Source organism: Delphinus delphis, chromosome 5 (assembly GCF_949987515.2).
Source record: "Delphinus delphis chromosome 5, mDelDel1.2, whole genome shotgun sequence".
Taxonomy (NCBI): domain Eukaryota; kingdom Metazoa; phylum Chordata; class Mammalia; order Artiodactyla; family Delphinidae; genus Delphinus; species Delphinus delphis.
Genome location: NC_082687.1, coordinates 10024953 through 10043852, shown reverse-complemented (window position 1 = coordinate 10043852; position 18900 = coordinate 10024953). Strand labels below are relative to the sequence as shown.

The window sequence follows — 18900 nt, the reverse complement described above, 5'->3', positions numbered from 1 at the left end:
GCACAGTGGTTGAGAGTCTGCCTGCTGATGCAGGGGACACGGGTTCATGCCCCAGTCCGGGAAGATCCCACATGCCGCGGAGCGGCTGGGCCCGTGAGCCATGGCTGCTGAGCCTGCACGTCCGGAGCCTGTGCTCCGCAACGGGAGAGGCCACAACAGTGAGAGGCCCGCGTACCGCAAAAAAAAAAAAAAAAAAAAAAAAAGAAGTAACAGAATAATTTCTCTTTCCCTTTCACCTCTATATTTCCAAATTTATAATTGTCCATAAAATCCCTTCATTTCAGATATTGAGCCATGGTATGTACAAACAGAGTGTATGCATTTCAAAAACATATTTCTACAAAAAGCACAAAATAAAATCCATAACCAAGCGTGGAAGCAGTATTCTTTCATTCTCTTCAAATTTTGAATTGTATGTACATTTCATGAGGTGCTCATTTGCTCACATCTGTGATTTGAGAAATGTTTAGGTTTGAGTAACATGCTAAGTGTGACTGGATATATGGACATACATTTTTAAAATTAGGATTTTTTTTAATTTATAAAGCTTCATACTCAAAGCTTTGATCACAACATTCTATACTTATGGTCAAATATTTGGAAATTGTGTAATTTTATTGGATCACAGGGATTTTTTCTATTTTTCCAGCAAATTTATCCTTTCCATGGTATTCTGAGCTACCTGTTAGACTAGACTGAAAAGTAAAGTAAAATCCACACCTTCGTTTTCTGAATTAAGGGGAACTTTAGATATGAAAATGAGAGACAAGCTCTGACTCTCTCCCACTGTAAAGCTCAGAATGTAGCTTTCCTTCTAGAAGATTTAGGTATTTCCTCCCTATCATTTGCTATGCTGAAAAATTTATACTTCATCCCTAATAGGAATTCATAATTGCTATTTTCTTCTTATTACAATAAATATATCTAAAATTGATAAATACATGAGAATATTTAAAAATAAACTGTCGAATATAGAATATTTATTAAGCACCAGAATATGACTAAAAGTTGGTAAGATAGTATAAGTATTTCAGTCATAAAATGTTTCTTACACTCTAAAATGATATACCAATACAATGGTATATTTAAGACCAATATTCTGGGTTTACTTTCATAAATTTATACTCATATATTAATAAACCTGGATTAACTTTAAACAATCATATGCTTGGCAAAAATCTACTCCTTACATTGGAGAAAAAGCACCTGTTGCTTTTATACTGTGATTTACCTTTTTAAGTGCATGTTTTACCTCTTCACCTATACAACAGCATCAAAATACATTATCTTACATATTCTTTTGTATGTACAATCTTATGTATTCTAAAGCCCATATACTAAGATTATTGTAGTTCCTCCTAGCAAGAGATTTGATGAGTTCTAAACTACATGGACTCTGTGAGTCCTATGTTTCAAAGACTCAATTGTTTATGAATTCATCACGTGAAGTGTGTAAAATTTGAGATAAAAATTTACTTAAAGAAATAATTCTATCCTGAATTTAAAGGGAATATTAAGTATCCAAAGACAATGTCTCAACATATAGCATTCTAATATCTTAGTATTATATTGGTGGGTTATTAATTTTCCTAATGAGAAATCCAAAATACACAAAACGAATAATACATAGGGCTTTAGGAACTCCAACTATAAAAATGTGACATGTTTATTTACCTAATATATATGTTGTAAAAAATTACAAAAATTTTATATTCTTGCCTTCATATTTTGTTTTAGGCATTGCACTGTAAGATAGATAAAGTAACTCGCACATTAAAAAGAAACAAACTATGGTTAAGAAAGCATCAAAAACTAGCCCAAGGCCTGAATTCCTAACCATCAAGTAATACTGCCTCTCAATAGCACAGCTGGATCAAATAATATGAAATAAAATTAAATAGGTGAGAAGTCATTTAAAACAAGAAATGAAGATACACATGATTGCATTTTAATGTAGTATTTCAAAGTCCATAGTTTCAACATAATAAAGAATTCTGACTCTTAAAACTAACGGTGCTAATATTACTACCTATATTGAGTATCCATTGTTTTGACTTCCAAGCATCATACCTGCCTTCTTTTTCCAACATCACCCATATTTCGAGTGTAGACTCACCTTTTTCCTCTCATCTCCACCCTCTGCTCCAGAGTTTGTCAAGTAACCTGGTTCTAGCCAATCAATCATCAAATATCCTAGATACAGTGATTGCTTCAGCATAGTCATGTCAAACAAGCTAAGCTGGTCAAAGCCAATGACGCTCAAATATGGGGCTCTTTTTGTTTTGATTAAAGGGAACGAGAAACCATTTCTTTCCACTGGATTTGCTGAAAAGATAAAAACCATCTCAGTACCTGCTGAAGGCAGTAATGTCACTAGAGGAACCTCTCTGAAAATGGAAACTACAGACCAGAAAGCAGAGCAAAGAGATGCAGATGGAGAAAATGACCCTTCTTGACATTGTCTGAGTACCAGACTCAACCATACTTGAGGAAATTTCTACCTCTATACTTTCAATTACATGAGCCAATAACAACCATCACCCTTCATTTTTCTGAAATCAATTTACATCAGGGCTTCTCTCATTGGCAAACAAGAGTTTTGAATTAATCACTACATCTGAATTGTGTTCTTGCCATATAGTCATAGTCATTTAATTCTCAAAACAGCAGTGTGAGGTATGGAGGGCATATGTAATCTCCATTTGATAGATGACCACTATTTGAATGGCTTTATTAAGATCTCATTGAATATACATGTTAGAAAAAGTTTTAAAATATAAGAAGTGTATACCTTCCTGGTCAGCTCAGATGGTAAGAAAAATATAACAGAGACGTTAATCAAGTAATCAATAACTAATTGAATGTGAGATGTGAGGAAAAAACATATCAAGATTTTAAGAAAAGAAAAATAATGGTCGCTTTACATAAATATGGAAATCAGAAGGAATGAAAAGCTTGAGGGGGCTAGAAGGGTCATTAATTTGGTTTAAACATACTTAGTAAACGATTCTGGTAGGACACCTAGTTAGACAATCCCGGTCAAGAACTTTGTATATTAGACTTGCATTAAGAAGAGCCTTCAGGAGAAGAATATATATCTGTGAATCAGCAGTAATCTTGGTAGTTGAAGCTATGGAAGGGGCAACATAACTAACACTTTTATGGATTTTTAGATTTCCGGTCCTTTAACAATATCACTTCACATAACACTAACAATGACCCTGTAAAGATGGTGATATCACCCCATTTTTTCTGACAGATGTAGAAAAAAAAAAGACAAAGAGGTTAAGTAAAATGTCTCCAATTTCCACCTAATATGTAGAAAAGTTAAGATTTTAACCAAGATCTCTCTGACTCAGAAAAACAAAAACAATAACAAAACCTATAGAAATGAACGAATGATCCTATTGAGGGAGAGTGTTTAAATGAGAAAGTAGATTCAGAGAATACAGAGGAGTATCAGAGTGAATGTACGGTAACAGGAAGAAGAAGAACAGCCAGTTAACAAATGCTGTCTGCTTCAATCTATACCTCAGAATAAAGAAGAATGAATATTTATGAAGTATCTAAGACTGGAAAAAAGACATTTTATGTAAACAAATAATACTATTTGCCAGTTTTGAATACAGTCACTGAAAGATAATTAAGAGAATTTAAGATCCAATTTACAAATATAAACATACATACATTGCAAAAAATGCATTTGAGTTTTCTAATATAATTCAATTGGCACATATGAGAAGTAATTTTCTTCCTAGTAGACAAAAAAGGCTTTTGGAACCAAAAAACTAGACTATATTAAGAGTAGTTGAATTGTTTTCACTTTTAGCTTGTATTAAAACTGAATTACAATCATTACTTTCTGAATTGGTTAGTATTTCTTTCCTCTATGATGAGAATATTAATACTATCTTCATGCCATCAAATACACACATTGCTCTATTTGACTTTGACATTACCGAATGTAACATTAAGGGATTTTCTTATTAATTTTCACAAAGAGTATCAGACACTATCATGCTCCAGGAAACTCAGCCTTAGCAGCTTATCCAGTAGAAAGACATCAAGAAACAAGTATGATACAGTTAATCTAATGGGGGAAAATAGTAGGTACTACAAAGTAACTCCTACTGAAGCCAGCAATCCTTGGCAACACCATACATCTCCTAGTCTCCTACCCAAGACCTTAAAGCAAGCATGACACTATTTTGACTGGAAAATCATCAGTAGGTTTTCCCTTTCAATTTACTTAATACATAACTAGAAATAATCCTAGCTTATTTGATATTTTAAGTCCATGTACCTTACATTTGCTATTATGAATTTAATTATTTGGCCATTATAAGAAAAAATCTATTATTTATTCAATATAAGATCAAATTTAAATTTAAATGAAGCTTGATCTGTTTAAATGGAAAAAAATATGGAAACATTAAATAGTATAAAGTTAAAAATAACTTTCATTCCTTATAAAGTACAAACCAACTTAAGGCTAAGAAATTTATATTTAAAAGTGATATTTTAGACCATTAAAGACTACAACTATAAAATAAGGAATCCAAGAACAGTACATCCATAATCACAGTGTTAAGGAAATGAAGTGCTTCAGTCTTCTTACTCACATCACTGAGATGAAGTAACAAAATGAAACGTGAAAGGCATATAGTTCAAACACACTACATCAGAAGACAGAAGTTATTCATTGAGGCATTATTAGGATAAGTTGATTTTTTAAAATGTGCAAAATTTATTTCTGTTCTCTCAATATACTAATATTAATACATTCATTATAAAGCACAATTTTTGAGTGATCAAATTCTGATCAGTTATCTAACTAGTAAGTTTTACAAAACTCTGAAAAATCAAATGAACAACTTACTGTTTCGAAGGCTCAGGAAATTTTAGTTCTTCTCTTTTCTTCATCTCTATTGTTGGGTCCATAGGAGTGAGAACTACAGCAGCACATGAGACCACAGAGTGGTACGAATCCTCCCGGCAAACTGTTTTATTAGAAATAATAATTGTAAATGTCACAATTATTTCTTGACTGTTCTCTCTTTTTCTCTTCTTTATTTTCAGTCAAATGAAAGATAATTCAACTAAAACATTAATTGCCATTAAATTATCTTTAATTATCATTTTCTATTCTGTCTTTACACTCACTAGCTGTATGACCTTAGGCACCTTTTGCTTTCTTTTTTAAGCCACACAGTGGAAAAGGTGTTGCCCACACTTTATAATCCTTCATTTAAAAAAAGCTTTTCATTGAAGAATAAGAAGTGCACTAATTATACACAATCTCCACAAATCACTACACAAATAAGAGATGTTCATCATGACCAGTGACACACACATTGCTTCTTTCAAAGTCTGTCAAGGATTTGTCACTACGCATCTGTACTCAGTTTTAGCAAAGACATCAAAGTGTATAGCTGCATTGCTTCCTTCTCTCCCAGTGTTAAACCCACGTGACATTTTTAAAAAATGGATAATCTAATGAAGGAATTTGCCAAAAGAAATGAAAGTGCAGCAAAGAAATAAAAACTGATAGTACTGGAAGTGATATTTGAATTGATTATTAATGAACTACAAATAATCACTGATCTAAGTACTCATTTCAAGAACCATGACTGGGACAACTATCTAGAAAGAGGCAAATACTCAAGATGACAGCACACGTTAGTGAAAGACAGTACAAAAAATACAATAGGACCATGCAAGTCACTGAGAAGTGTGGGCCCATGATCTCAAAGAGAAAGAGGTGTAAGAAATGATCCCAACGTTCTTCCATTTTCCCCTAAAAGTATCTGCTGAATTATTAATCTGCTTAGCGTGAGAGTCTCAGACAAAAAGGATGACCACTAAAAGCAGAGCTGAATTTAAAACAATCTTGCGTCACTCAAGAGGCAAAGATTACTGCGCAGTATGTGTCAAAGAGGTGGAGCAGTGGGTTCCTCATCATCTCTCCAATGCCATCAAACAGATTTTTTTAAAATTTAATTTTCTCTACTTATTCTTGGCATGAGCTTTGAGTCTAAAACAAACAAATCCTTCATAGCTGGGAGAAGAAAACTATTATATTTTAAATTTCCACTGTTGCCTTAAACACTGCTTATGATGAAACAGACTAAGAATAAGAATTACTGATTCATTTCTCAGGGACAGTGTTCACTTATTCAATAAATATTGAGTGAACTAACTGGTATGTTCCAAGAAATATGCTTAATGGTAGGATTCTCCTGTGGACAAGAAAGAAATGTCTTCCCTTGCCCCAAGTTTTAATGAAGTTTTAATTTCTTCTAGAGATATTTCTCAAATATTAGGGCAAAAAACTTCTGACCAGATGAAAACATTTACCTAGATCTCTATGACAGAAAATAGAGCTAAGTCGTTTTTTTTTTTTAAAGGAAAAGAGAGAATGAACGGGGAAAATGCTCTAAGTAAACAATATTTTTTTTCAAAAATAGGGATCATTTGTTTACTTAAGGTAATATGAGTATTAATACTTAATTTTTATGATGCAGAGGTTGAAACAATTGACATTGAATCCAAAGGTACTGCAGTTAAAAAAAATCAATGACTAAGTCAATTAGAAAGTAAGCCCCTTTAATTTTTACATGATGAAAGTGACAATTAATGGACCTGTCTAAAGGTGGATGGTTGGGAGCTCCATGTAAATGACTGAGTTTTTATATTAAGCTGAAATTAAATCACACTCAAGTTTTAATATCTTTAAATTGTATTTATCACAAAATATAAGAATTAGTATAATAAATGTAAGTTAGGCAAATAAGTAATAGAGAATTTATAACTTCAAAAGAAGTGAATGGTATAATAAAAGGGAAGTACAGATTTTTCAAAACAAAGAATATGCCTAGGCTGTCCTTCCTGAGGCAGAAAGAAAAAAAGAAATAAAAGAAACCTTAGCAATATGTCACTGAGAAGAGAAAGGATTTCTGACGGTCAAAAGAGTAATGGGTATTCATGTGATCACTATATTCTGATATATCAAAAGTTGTTCTTCCAAACCATGGTCCACATTTAAAAAGTAAATCATAACCTTACATCACAGTGGCCATGACGTGAACTACTCTGTAGAGTAACCTGGTTATCATAGGAGTTGTTGAATATTATCATATTTTACCATGCCATGAATGCATAGATTACTTTTGAAGAATCATAGGAATATTACTAACTAAAGGGGAAAACACTGTATTTGCCATTAAAAGAAACCTTTATGATACAGATTAAAAGGAAATTTCAAGTTTGAAAAAGACCTCCAAAGTTAGTGGATTTTAAACATTTGCTTTTTAGGAAAAGATCATAAACTTTTGTTGCCCTAGAGCATTTTACAAAAGGATATGGATGTCAGTGAGAAAGAAGACAGTCTATATATCAAAATGATATTTATTTAATCTCCCTGATAAAACGCCTTACAAATTTCTATTTAAGCAGGGAGAAATTTAAATATTTCTGATACAAATACTGAATTATTGCTAGACTCTGAAAGGAAATTACACTATAAGATCAATGAAAGTAAAATGCGAGTCATAATTGTTAGCCAACATAAGTCTCTACCTTACAATTTCGCTAATAAGGCAATGAGTACATTTTTTTAAAAAATAAATTTATTTATTTATTTATTTAATTTTGGCTGTGTTGGGTCTTTGTTTCTGTGCGAGGGTTTTCTCTAGTTGTGGCGAGCGGGGGCCACTCTACACCGCGGTGCGCGGGCCTCTCACTGTTGTGGCCTCTCGTTGCGGAGCACAGGCTCCAAACGCGCAGGCTCAGTAATTATGGCTCACGGGCCTAGTTGCTCCGTGGCATGCGGGATCTTCCCAGACCAGGGCTCGAACCCGTGTCCCCTGCATTGGCAGGCAGATTCTCAACCACTGCGCCACCAGGGAAGCCCCAATGAGTACATTTTTAACCATGTTAGAGATACAAGAAGAAAACAATACACAATTTTTATGGAATAGTATTGCTCATGTTTTTTCACATTTGTAGGATTAAGTAGACAAATTTTTACAAAAAGTATTGGAGTAAGATAAGTTAATATGGTTTGCTAATTATGTTGAACTTTATGAAATAAGGCCAATTTTTCTCATAATTGAGAAAAATTCCTTATATACTACACCATTTTAAAGGTAAACATATAAAAATTACTACAGGAGTTAAAGTTTGGGTTATTCAACAGCAGGTGATTTCATTTTCTTCTTTATAGTCTTTAGTGTTTTCCAAATTTCCTTTTCTTACTTTTATAAACAGGAATAATAAAACATGCGTTAAAATAGTCATGAGAACAGAGTAGATGAACAGATGTGTGAAATACTGATTTTGGCCTAAAAACAGTATAACTTCTTGAAACTCCTTCAGGAAGACTATTTTTCTAATTTAGCCAGATTAAATTTAATCTCATTTTCTGAATATTTTCTCCTTCTTCCTCCTTCTCCCCCCACAAAAGATCACTTTTTCAGAAGACATTGTAAATGACTAGACTAGTTGATCATTCTAAAACTATTAAAAGGACAATACTTATTTCATAGATTCCCCTCAAATCCATCTATTACCATACAACCAGGGGCTTTTGATTTGGGATTGAATCATGGTGGCATGCTTAGGGACTGTGAAAATTGTAGGAACCCTGGCCTGAGGCAAGGATGACTTCTGTACTTTCCAAATTACATCAAGTATAAACGGTTCACCATTCATAAGATTCAACTCTTATGATGGGAAAAATTGGCTTTAGGCGAAAGCAGAAAATGAAACAAACAGGAACTCCCAACTTTTAATTACTCACATTATTTAATTGTACTTATAAAGTTAGCTTTAAAAATGTATGAAAAGTTTATTAACTTCTAAATTTTAAAAAGAAACAGCAGATAATTATTTCATAATGTAACTTAAAAAGCATGAGCCAGTGTCAAGGCACTGCATAATCAAGTAGGTTTCCAGCATCCATGAGTTGAAAAAAATCAATACCTTTTCCACTATTGCTTCCAACCAAAGATGCAAATAATAATTTGAGGCACTAACCTACAAATTTATATGCTAAATTTGCTCTTCTGTGAAAAGAACTGTTGTTGTAAACGTACTTCATGAAGTGCAGACAATTCCATCACAGGCTTCTAATACTAGGAATGTCAGAGGACAGCTGACTGAAAAATTAAAGTCCCCGTTTCTTTCTAGACAGATAGAGCCTTTTTGCCAAGATTGGGGTCACTAATCGGGGCATTCTGAGAAGGTTGCATGTAGAATTGCACGTAGGACTACATCCAGAGGAAGTCAGTTGTCAGCAACCATAAGTTACTATGAAAAGAATGATTCCAACATGATAAACTGACAATTGACTCTGAGATTATACAAGTAGGGTTTTAAAATGAAGGAAAATGCTTGAGAGTCACAAGAATTACTATCCTAAGTTTTTTTTCTAAGCACTGCTGTCACTTATTTCTAGGTAGAGCATATGAACACTAAAAATGATCAAACCTACTGGATCCCTAAGTCCAAAATCTGTAAAGCTTGGGACAGAGTAGAAATCATTTCTAGGTTTAACACTGAGTAGTCTGACTTTGCCATGTAACCTTTTAGTATACCACAAAGAATATGCTATTACATGAAATGACTCTCCAATATTACAAAATGTTTCTCTCACACTCATAATAAACTGAGATGCAAAACCTGAACATTGAAATTTTAAGTTGCTCTTTCTCTCCAGTTTTATATATCAAAACTATTTCATTTAATTTCTGAACTTCTATCTTCATTCAGTCTTTTAATTTATAAAATCAATTTTAAAGCACCAAAAAGCAATATATTTTAATAAATGTTTTCAAAAATGCCAAAGATTTATTAGGAGAGGCATGTTTCTCTTTCATGCAAAATTAAAACATTCAAATTACTGAAGGTTCCTAGAGCACAGTTAACTTATAAGTATCATTTGTAAGTATTATACATTTGAAGTCCCGACTCTAACTCAACAGAATAGTTTACTATCAATGAGCACACTGTAAGCTTAAAAGAAAAGAATTTCCTTTATGACTTGGAAGTGTTCACTTTTCTATTTTTTTCCAAATATCCAGGATCCATGTATTTACCACATAACAACCCACCAGTAAAGCTTAACTCACCAAAAGGCGAACATTTGTTTAACGAATGCTTAAAGAACATTATGTGGGACTTCCCTGGTGGCGCAGTGGTTAAGAATCCGTCGCCAATGCAGGGGACATGGGTTCTAGCCCTGGTCTGGGAAGATCCCACATGCCGCAGAGCAACTAAGCCCATGCATCACAACTACTGAGCCTGTGCTCTAGAGCCCGCGAGCCACAACTACTGAGCCCACGTGCCACAGCTACGGAAGTCCGCATGCCTAGAGCCCATGCTCCGCAACAAAAGAAGCCACTGCAATGAGAAGCCCGTGCACCGCAACAAAGAGCAGCCCCTACTCGCCTCAACTAGAGAAAGCCCTCGCACAGCAACAAAGACCCAACACAGCAAAAAATAAATAAATAAAATAAATTTTAAAAAATTAAAAAATAAGAACATTATGTGGTAGGCTTAGTTCTGTGTATTAACTGTGAATTTATGCTTAGAGTATTGTCTTTACCCCTCAGAAAAATTCTATACAGTAAGTACTATTATTATCCCCATTTGTACACTGTTCAAGATCACACAGCTAGGGAGGAGCAAAACCAGAATTCAATCAATTTGCCTCTAGTCCCCATGATACTGACCATACTTCATGTTGATTCTCATTTAAATAAAATTCATCAAGTGTTCTGAAATAGAGTAAAGTTAATAGTTGACCATTTTCAATCATGTTTCTATTCAATAATATTCTTACATCTGAATTCTTTATCCTAAGAAAACTGTATAATCATTAGGCAATCTGCCTCAGAACATAATTTTGACTCAACATACAAATGCTCTAGGCTCCAAACTCTGCCCTTCAAAATGACCGACAACAATTGTTTTACTACTGCTCCACTGCAGAATGAGTGTCAAGTGTCAAGGTGAAACCCATCATTAGATACATTTATCTATGATAAAGAAAGACATATAATTTAGAAAAATTTATTTTTTCAAAATTATTTGTAATCAGTTGCTGTTGATTTTTCTTGCCCAGCATGTTACAGGGCCTTGAGATACATGAATGAATTTAAATGACAAAAATACATGCTTTTGTGGAATACATATCTTCTAATGGAATAGATTCTCAAATCAAATTTACCTCTCTGTAGTTTTTTCTTAACAGTAAAATATGAATAATAATATCTTCTTAGGTTGTTCTGAGGATGAAATGAGTTAATGCCTGTGAAGTGCTGAGGATAATGCTAGAGAAATGGTAAAGAAGTTTTAAAATGTTACCATATATTATTACTTATAACTGATGACTTCTGATTTTTTTGATACATCAGACTCCAGTTATTCAATCAAACACTACTCTAGATCTGCTGTGAAGATGTTTTGTAGATATGACTACAGTCCATTACAGTTGAATTTAAGTAAGGGAGACTATGGTAGATAATCTGGGTAGGCCTTATTCAAATGGCAGTTGAAAAGCCTTAAGAACAATTGAGGCTTCTTGATGAAGTTTAAAATTCTGCCCATGTCAAAAATTCCAACCTGCCCTTCCTGATGGTGTGCTCTCCAGGTTTTGCTTTTTGTTTTTCGCTGTACGCGGGCCTCTCACTGAGGTGGCCCCTCCCATTGCGGAGCACAGGCTCCGGACGCGCAGGCTCAGCAGCCATGGCTCACAGGCCCAGCCGCTCCGCGGCATGTGGGATCTTCCCGGACCGGGGCACAAACCTGCGTCCCCTGCATCGGCAGGCGGACTCTCAACCACTGCGCCACCAGGGAAGCCCCAGGTTTTGCTTTTGCCCAGCCAGTCCCCACAATCACATAAGCCAGTCTACCGGTTCTGTTTCTCTGGTTGAGAAATACACCAGTCAACAAAGGCATTTTGGTATTACATTCGATTTTTGGTGAACCTCTAAATATTTTCTTTGAATTAACGTCCTTAACACAGTGCTTATAAAAGGCTCTTCTGATGAAATAATAATAGTCCAGAATTGAAAGAGAAATTAAAAATAAGCAGATAAAATGCAAGTCATTGTATCATGACCATGAATAAACACACATTCCGCAAAAGCAGGTCCACATATTCATTACATCAGTGGCATTCACTGAGCTATACCATGTCTATGCATTGTAATAGGTACTGGATGGACAAAGATAGAAGACAAAGTATTTGCCAAAGTGTAACGTAGTGTAGTCGGAAAATAATACCATAGAGGAAGTGCTAACAGAGAAGCCAGCCAGGTAAAGTAATCAGCAGGATTGTAATAGTAGTATTGCTGCTAACTTGTTCACTCCTTGTTACTTAGTTCTTACTTATATATAACTTATATATTATGGATATATAATACAAAGAAGCCCTCAATAAATATTTGTCCAGTGAATGAGAGATAAAGAAAAATGAAGTGAGGCATTAGGGAAAAGAAAAGATGCTAGCCAAGCACAGAGAAAAGTGCTAAAAAGCAATGAGATATGAGAAAATGTTATATATCTTGAAAAATTCAAATAATTCAATGTGGCAGGGGCCACACAGACGACAGCAAGAAGTTGCCAAACAGAGATGTAGATTATTGCCAATACCTTAAGGACCTTATAAGCATCTCTAAAATATTATTAATATCCGATTCTGAAGTTAATGAAGATGTGCTACCAATCATTTCAACATGTCAGCTTTAAATAGCCTGGGCAGGGCTTCCCTGGTGGCGCAGTGGTTGAGAGTCCGCCTGCCAATGCAGGGGACACGGGTTCGTGCCCCGGTCCGGGAAGATCCCACATGCCGCGGAGCGGCTGGGCCCATGAGCCATGGCCGCTGAGCCTGTGCGTCCGGAGCCTGTGCTCCTGCGCGTCCGGAGCCTGTGCTCCGCAACAGTGAGAGGCCCGCCTACCGCCAAAAAAGTAAAAAATAAAATAAATAAATAAATAGCCTGGGCAATATCTAAGTACAGGAACAAGATAGGGTGAGACCACTGACAATGCTACTGAAATAAACGAAGTGAGAAATGGTGAGGACTTCCAGTCACTGGAAGCAGCAGTGCCATGGAAAGGAGGGAAAAAATTAAGGCTGCAGAGTATTCAGAAATTTTAAACTTCTATTTCAAACACATAATCACAGTTTATATTTACTTGCTCCTTTATTAAAATGAAACACAATTCTCTGTATACTACAAAAAGGAAAATATAGTGAAAGCATTGATTGATGAGAAAAAAGAATTGGCAAAAGCCAGAGGAAAAGACTTTCAAATTAACTTAGAGGTAACTTAAATAATAATTAAAATTTTAAAAAGTATCTTGTACAACCATATTGTGTAAGGATAATATTATCTTGGGATATTTTTAAAGATCTGAAAGAATTGCATAGAAATTGGTAATATCCTGAAGTAAAAACTGATTACAGAAAACATATATATAGAAATACACATGAAAATAACTATATCCTGGAAACTTCGGACAAAACTATAAAATGTAAAAAGCAACATTAAATTTAGTCAGGCTTATCTCACATTATCCAGTAAATTCCGATACTTTTATTGTGGTGTACAATAGTAACCATTCATCTTGTAACACGCTTGGACAGTTATCAGATTTACTGTAAAATTTTGTTCCTTGAAATTTCATGTTTTTAACAATCTAATCTCAATTTATTTCTTGCCTCAGCTTTTGAATAGCTATTTCCACAAATCTTTACATTGTGCAAATATTTTTTGGAATAAAATGGAAACTCACGAGTGATAGACAAAAACAGAACAATGTAAAATTGTGAATTCAGTTTGTAAGGTTACCTATTTTATTATTATAACTCAAGCACTAATATGTTTGGGGCAGGGAAAAATGCATCCTTGACACATCAAATGCAAGTGGAAATAGCCAGTGACTTTCTTGAATGTTGATCATGAACAAGGATTTATAAACTCCTGCTGACTCCCTCTTCTCTCCTGACTGCAGAGGAAGAAATTTATGTATAGTGTAATTTTATTTTAATAAACAGAAAAATATCATCTCATGGATGTTATAGGTTAAGCAGTGTCCCACCCCCCAAATTCCTATTGGAGGTCCTAATCCCCAGTACCTCAGAATGTAACTGTATTTGGAGAAAGGGTCTTTAAAGATGTACTTAAGTTAAAATGAAGTCATCAGGGTGGGCCCTAATCCAATATGACTTGTGTCCTTATAAGAAGAAGAGATTAGGACTCAGGCTCACACAGAGGGATGATCAAGTGTAGACAGAGAAGACAGCCGTCTAAAAGCCAAGGAGAGAGGCTTCAAAAAAAAAATCAAACCTATAGACACCTCAAACCCAAAATTCTAACTTCAAGAACTGTGAGAAAATAAATTTCTGTTAAGCCACTCAGTCTGTGGTGCTCGGTTATAGCAGCACTACTAAACTAACACAATGGCCATTTTAGGAATAGGACTCGAGAATTACTTGTGCTAATATTAATAATTAAATAAACCATAAATCAATAAAAGGATATTCAGTCTGAAATCTCACCTAATGACTGGATCTATATTGCTCCTACTACTATCCTCTTCCATTCCAAATTCTCTGACATGTCCATTCAGGCCATTCAGCTGACGCTTCAACAATTCTAATTTTGAGAAGTTATTACTTTGTCATTCTGGCTGCCTTCTTCCAAGTGTGATCTAGATTGTTAGTTTATTTAAAAATATACTGTACAGAGTCTGTGTATATGAACACGTATGCATATATATTTTATATAATACACATATTACATACATATACATTTTATACACATATATACATTTATACACATATATAATACAGAGAGTACTGGAAAGAATAAAGTCATCAACAACTATTACTGCTTTCTGATAACTTAGGTATTAAAAAAATTATCAGCACTCCTTCATCTGTACTGCCATCATTTAGAGTATAAAACCCTAGATTATGTATTCTCCAGGCTTCCACAGAAGGCTATATACAGGGACAATAGTAGCACTTGAGGTCTGTGAAGTCTGTCATCAATGTCACAGATTCCACATGTAATATTACAATGACATCATTATCTGTGGTTTACTGCTTCTGATTAATTCAAGTAGAAGTTACATTGTTCATTAAACTTTCCATGTTCAACTTTGCAGGACTGTTAAAACACATTATGGCAGAATGTCTTTTCTAAAGATGGCCACATTAATATATATCCCATCCTGCTAGTTTTTGACATTCTACTTGAGTGGTGGGGTTTCAGTTCCTTCCCTTTGAACCTTTGTGACTGCTTTGACTAAAGGAATATGGTGGAAGTGATGCCCTGTGACTTTCAAGGCTAGGTCACAGACGGCACTGTGTCTTCTGTTCGGCTCTCTCTTGGGACACTGGCGGCTGGGACCCAGCTGCCATGTTGAAAGGAATCTAAGTCCACATGGATGTTCTGACCCACAGTCAACAGGCATCACTGATCACTGAATGTGAGTGAAAGGGCATTTATTTTGGTTGAGGCCTTGAACGTCACACAGCAGAGGAAAAATCTTCCTGCTGCACCCTGTCTGAATTCCTGACTCCCCAAAATCATGAAATATGAATGATGTTTGGTGTTTTAAGCCATTAAGATTTAGAAAAATTCGTTACACAGCAATAAACAATACATTCATAAAGAGCACTTACATAACTAATGAAAAATAGATTTTCATGCCCCTGGACAGGTTTTCATTAAAAGTGTTACCTCAGTGATACAGAAAAAATTCTTGACATTAAGTGCCACAAAAACTTGTCCACATGTTAGTGTGCTTAAAATTTATAAGTGAAAATTACAAGGGACTAACTGATAGTTAAAATTCTCATTCAGCACTTGTCTATGACTCAATGCTATGGAAACAAAAAATATTAACAGCAATATATATATTTACATATATATTCAATTCACTTAGAGGAAAAAAAAGTCTGGTAAATGTGCTGAATTTCCCAGTTAGGTCTCTCATTTCAAACTTCGAAAGAGCCTTGGAGCTATCCTTGGAGCAATTCACTATCGGAAGTACAGACAAATAAGTATCTGCTCTACCAGTCTAAATAATTCTTTGTGAATTTTCCAGGCATAAGATGAAATCATAGTTGTTATCCATTCTGGGAAAATGTGAATGACAAGGCATATATCAATTAAATAATGCTTAATTTAAAATGTCTGTAATCTGATATTCTAAGCTCTAGAACACAGAAGAAGATTTTTTTAAGGGAGGGGGAAAAAGGTGCTTGATATAGTAGCATATAAAAGCATTTAAAAAGCATTCCACATACGCAACAGTTAATTTCCTTAGAGGACAGAAAGTTAAACCAAAATGCATTTTACTACCATTCTTTCTAGTTAAGTATGTCAACACTATACATTGTTAAACATATTCTACAGGGATTTGTCAAGGAAGCAAGAATAGAACCACTAAAAAATTAAACTATAATCTTTTAAAGGAAATATTTAAAAACTTATGGAAAAGGAAATATTCTACTTAACTATATGTGAATAAAACTATGTTGAATATAATATTCCTATAGGTGTTGCCATTACACAAAAAAATTCTAATTGTCCTGTGTGTCAGTGCTTACAATCACTTCATATTTCTTCTCCTATCAGCCCAAAGTTGTTCCATCTTGGGAACTTTGTTAGTTAGGTGTTTATTACCTGTTTCTAACACTGATGATTATCGCACACAATGCAATATGAATCAAGGCAGCAATGCAAGCTTTAGTTTTTAATCAGCATGGAATTTACAATCTAATACAAATTAAAAGAGTTATTGAATAGCTAGTACTTTATATGTTTATCCCATGTACTTTACTTGAATAAACAAGACAATTTATTCAAAAAATACTTAAGTCCATATTTGGGCCAGCCACATTCTAGGCTCTGAAGTTATAATAATGAACAAAGCAGAAAAAAAAAATCCCTAGCCCTTCAGGGAATTATTGCTATTTGATTTTAACACCATCAGAAAGGTAGTGGTCGGACTAGTCAGGTTGTAGTAAGAGAAACTATTTTAGGTAATTTTTCTTTTTTTTTTCTCAGAAAGATCTCAGTAAATTTTCTCTCACATCTTCCGGTCTCTAATTTTTTTTTTTTTTTTTTTTTTTTTTTGCGGTATGCGGGACTCTCTGTTGTGACCTCTCCCGTTGCGGAGCACAGGCTCCAGACGCGCGGGCTCAGCGGCCATGGCTCACGGGCCCAGCCGCTCCACGGCATGTGGGATCTTCCCGGACCGGGGCACGAACCCGTGTCCCCTGCATTGGCAGGCAGACTCTCAACCACTGCGCCACCAGGAAAGCCCCGGCCTCTAATTTTTGAACTAGATTGAATATCAACTAATGAGTAGTTATTGAATAAATAAAACTTTTTCTAACAACTGAATCTTTCTATTTATTCCTTATATATATCTTTCTACTGCAAACCTAACAGTCAATGCGATCAGATGCCAAGTCTCCCTCTCTCCTCCTCCCTCTTCCCCTCTCTGCCCCATCTCCACCTTCTTCTCCTCCTCTCTTCGGCCTCCCTCCCCCTCCCTTCTCTGCTCCTCTTTGGCAATACCGTTTTGGCTGATCAGAATAAAAGAACAAGCATCAAATGAATTATTAATGTTTGTTGAAGCAATTATATTAGATATATGAACAATCTCTCCCAGGTTATGAGACATAATTGATTAGTCTTTAGTTCTGCAGTACTGACGGTTATTTAATGGGTTTCACTTTGCAAAAGTATGAGGAGTAATATAACCTGCATAATGTCCATCCTCACTCTTACGAAGTTATATAAATTATTCAATTATCTCCTAAAATAAACCCACTCTTCAGAATTTTCCATATGAATTACAAATCAGAAAGAAGTGTGTAAGGTATACAGTTTGAATACATGATTTAAATAACACAAAGAAGTTAAATATATTGCAGCTAATGGTTTTGGGCTGCTCACCCCTTACTATCATTAAAACAGATTTTGAATTGCCAAAAAAACTCATCTTCCCTTTGCCACCTTCTATTCTGCTTCCTATGAAGCAATTACCTAATATTTAGAAATCTGTTCATTCTTTACCTAAATTTCTATTTAGAAGAGAAAGTGACATCAGCAACTAATTTGAGTATGATCTGGTTAGATGAAAAGGAGGTAGACAGTCCAATTTTAGTAAAAATATAGAAGCCAGAATAAGGATGGCCTTTGAGGAAATTAGCATAGCTACAATCTGTAGTTGAGCTGGTGAAAATCGGGAAGTGTAACTGCGTAGGTCAAAACTGTCAATACACTGGGGCTGCTGAGCCACAGATATCAAGCCAAGTGGTTGGTATTGCATCCTGTGGGACCAAAGTTCTAAATTCATAAACAAAGGGTAAATTTCCACAGGAGCTAATCTTGAAAAATATATACTGCTAATCCAATGAGTAAAAGAAAAGGCTCTAGAAACACATAACCAAATAAGTGAAGAAATACAGCAACGTTCCGTGCATTCAACCAAATATAACAAATAACTGTAACAGGCCAATATTCCCATAAGAGCACCGTGCAGTTTAAAAAGGAGGAAGAGGGAACCACAACAGCAATATCAAACCTCTCTTAATTTCCTCTAGGTATCTCCCTAAAAGGTTAATTACCTGAAAGCATCTAACTTTTCCAACAAATCTCTTAATTCTGAGGAATTTTCTTTGTTACAACACTCCCTTTCCTCAAGCCCCATTAACCTTCCTGGATGGATGGAAATCATATATATACTTTATATCACTGCAGTGTCCTGAAATTATGTACATTTAAATAAGACATAGCATAATTCAATTTATATTCCAGTGTGAACTGAAGATTACTGGTCCACGAGACCTTTAGATTATTACTTCAATCA

General features: G+C 34.8%; 1 protein-coding gene across 4 annotated transcripts in view; it reads right to left on the bottom strand.

The window, feature by feature from the left end:
• Nucleotides 1-18900, bottom strand: part of CCSER1 (coiled-coil serine rich protein 1) — a 926333-nt gene that overhangs the window by 603884 nt on the left and 303549 nt on the right. For all 4 annotated transcript variants that reach the window (XM_060011987.1, XM_060011985.1, XM_060011986.1 and 1 more), the window contains exon 5: nucleotides 4880-5000. In XM_060011987.1, the coding sequence (XP_059867970.1) occupies nucleotides 4880-5000 (121 nt within the window). The remainder of the gene's footprint in view (nucleotides 1-4879; nucleotides 5001-18900) is intronic.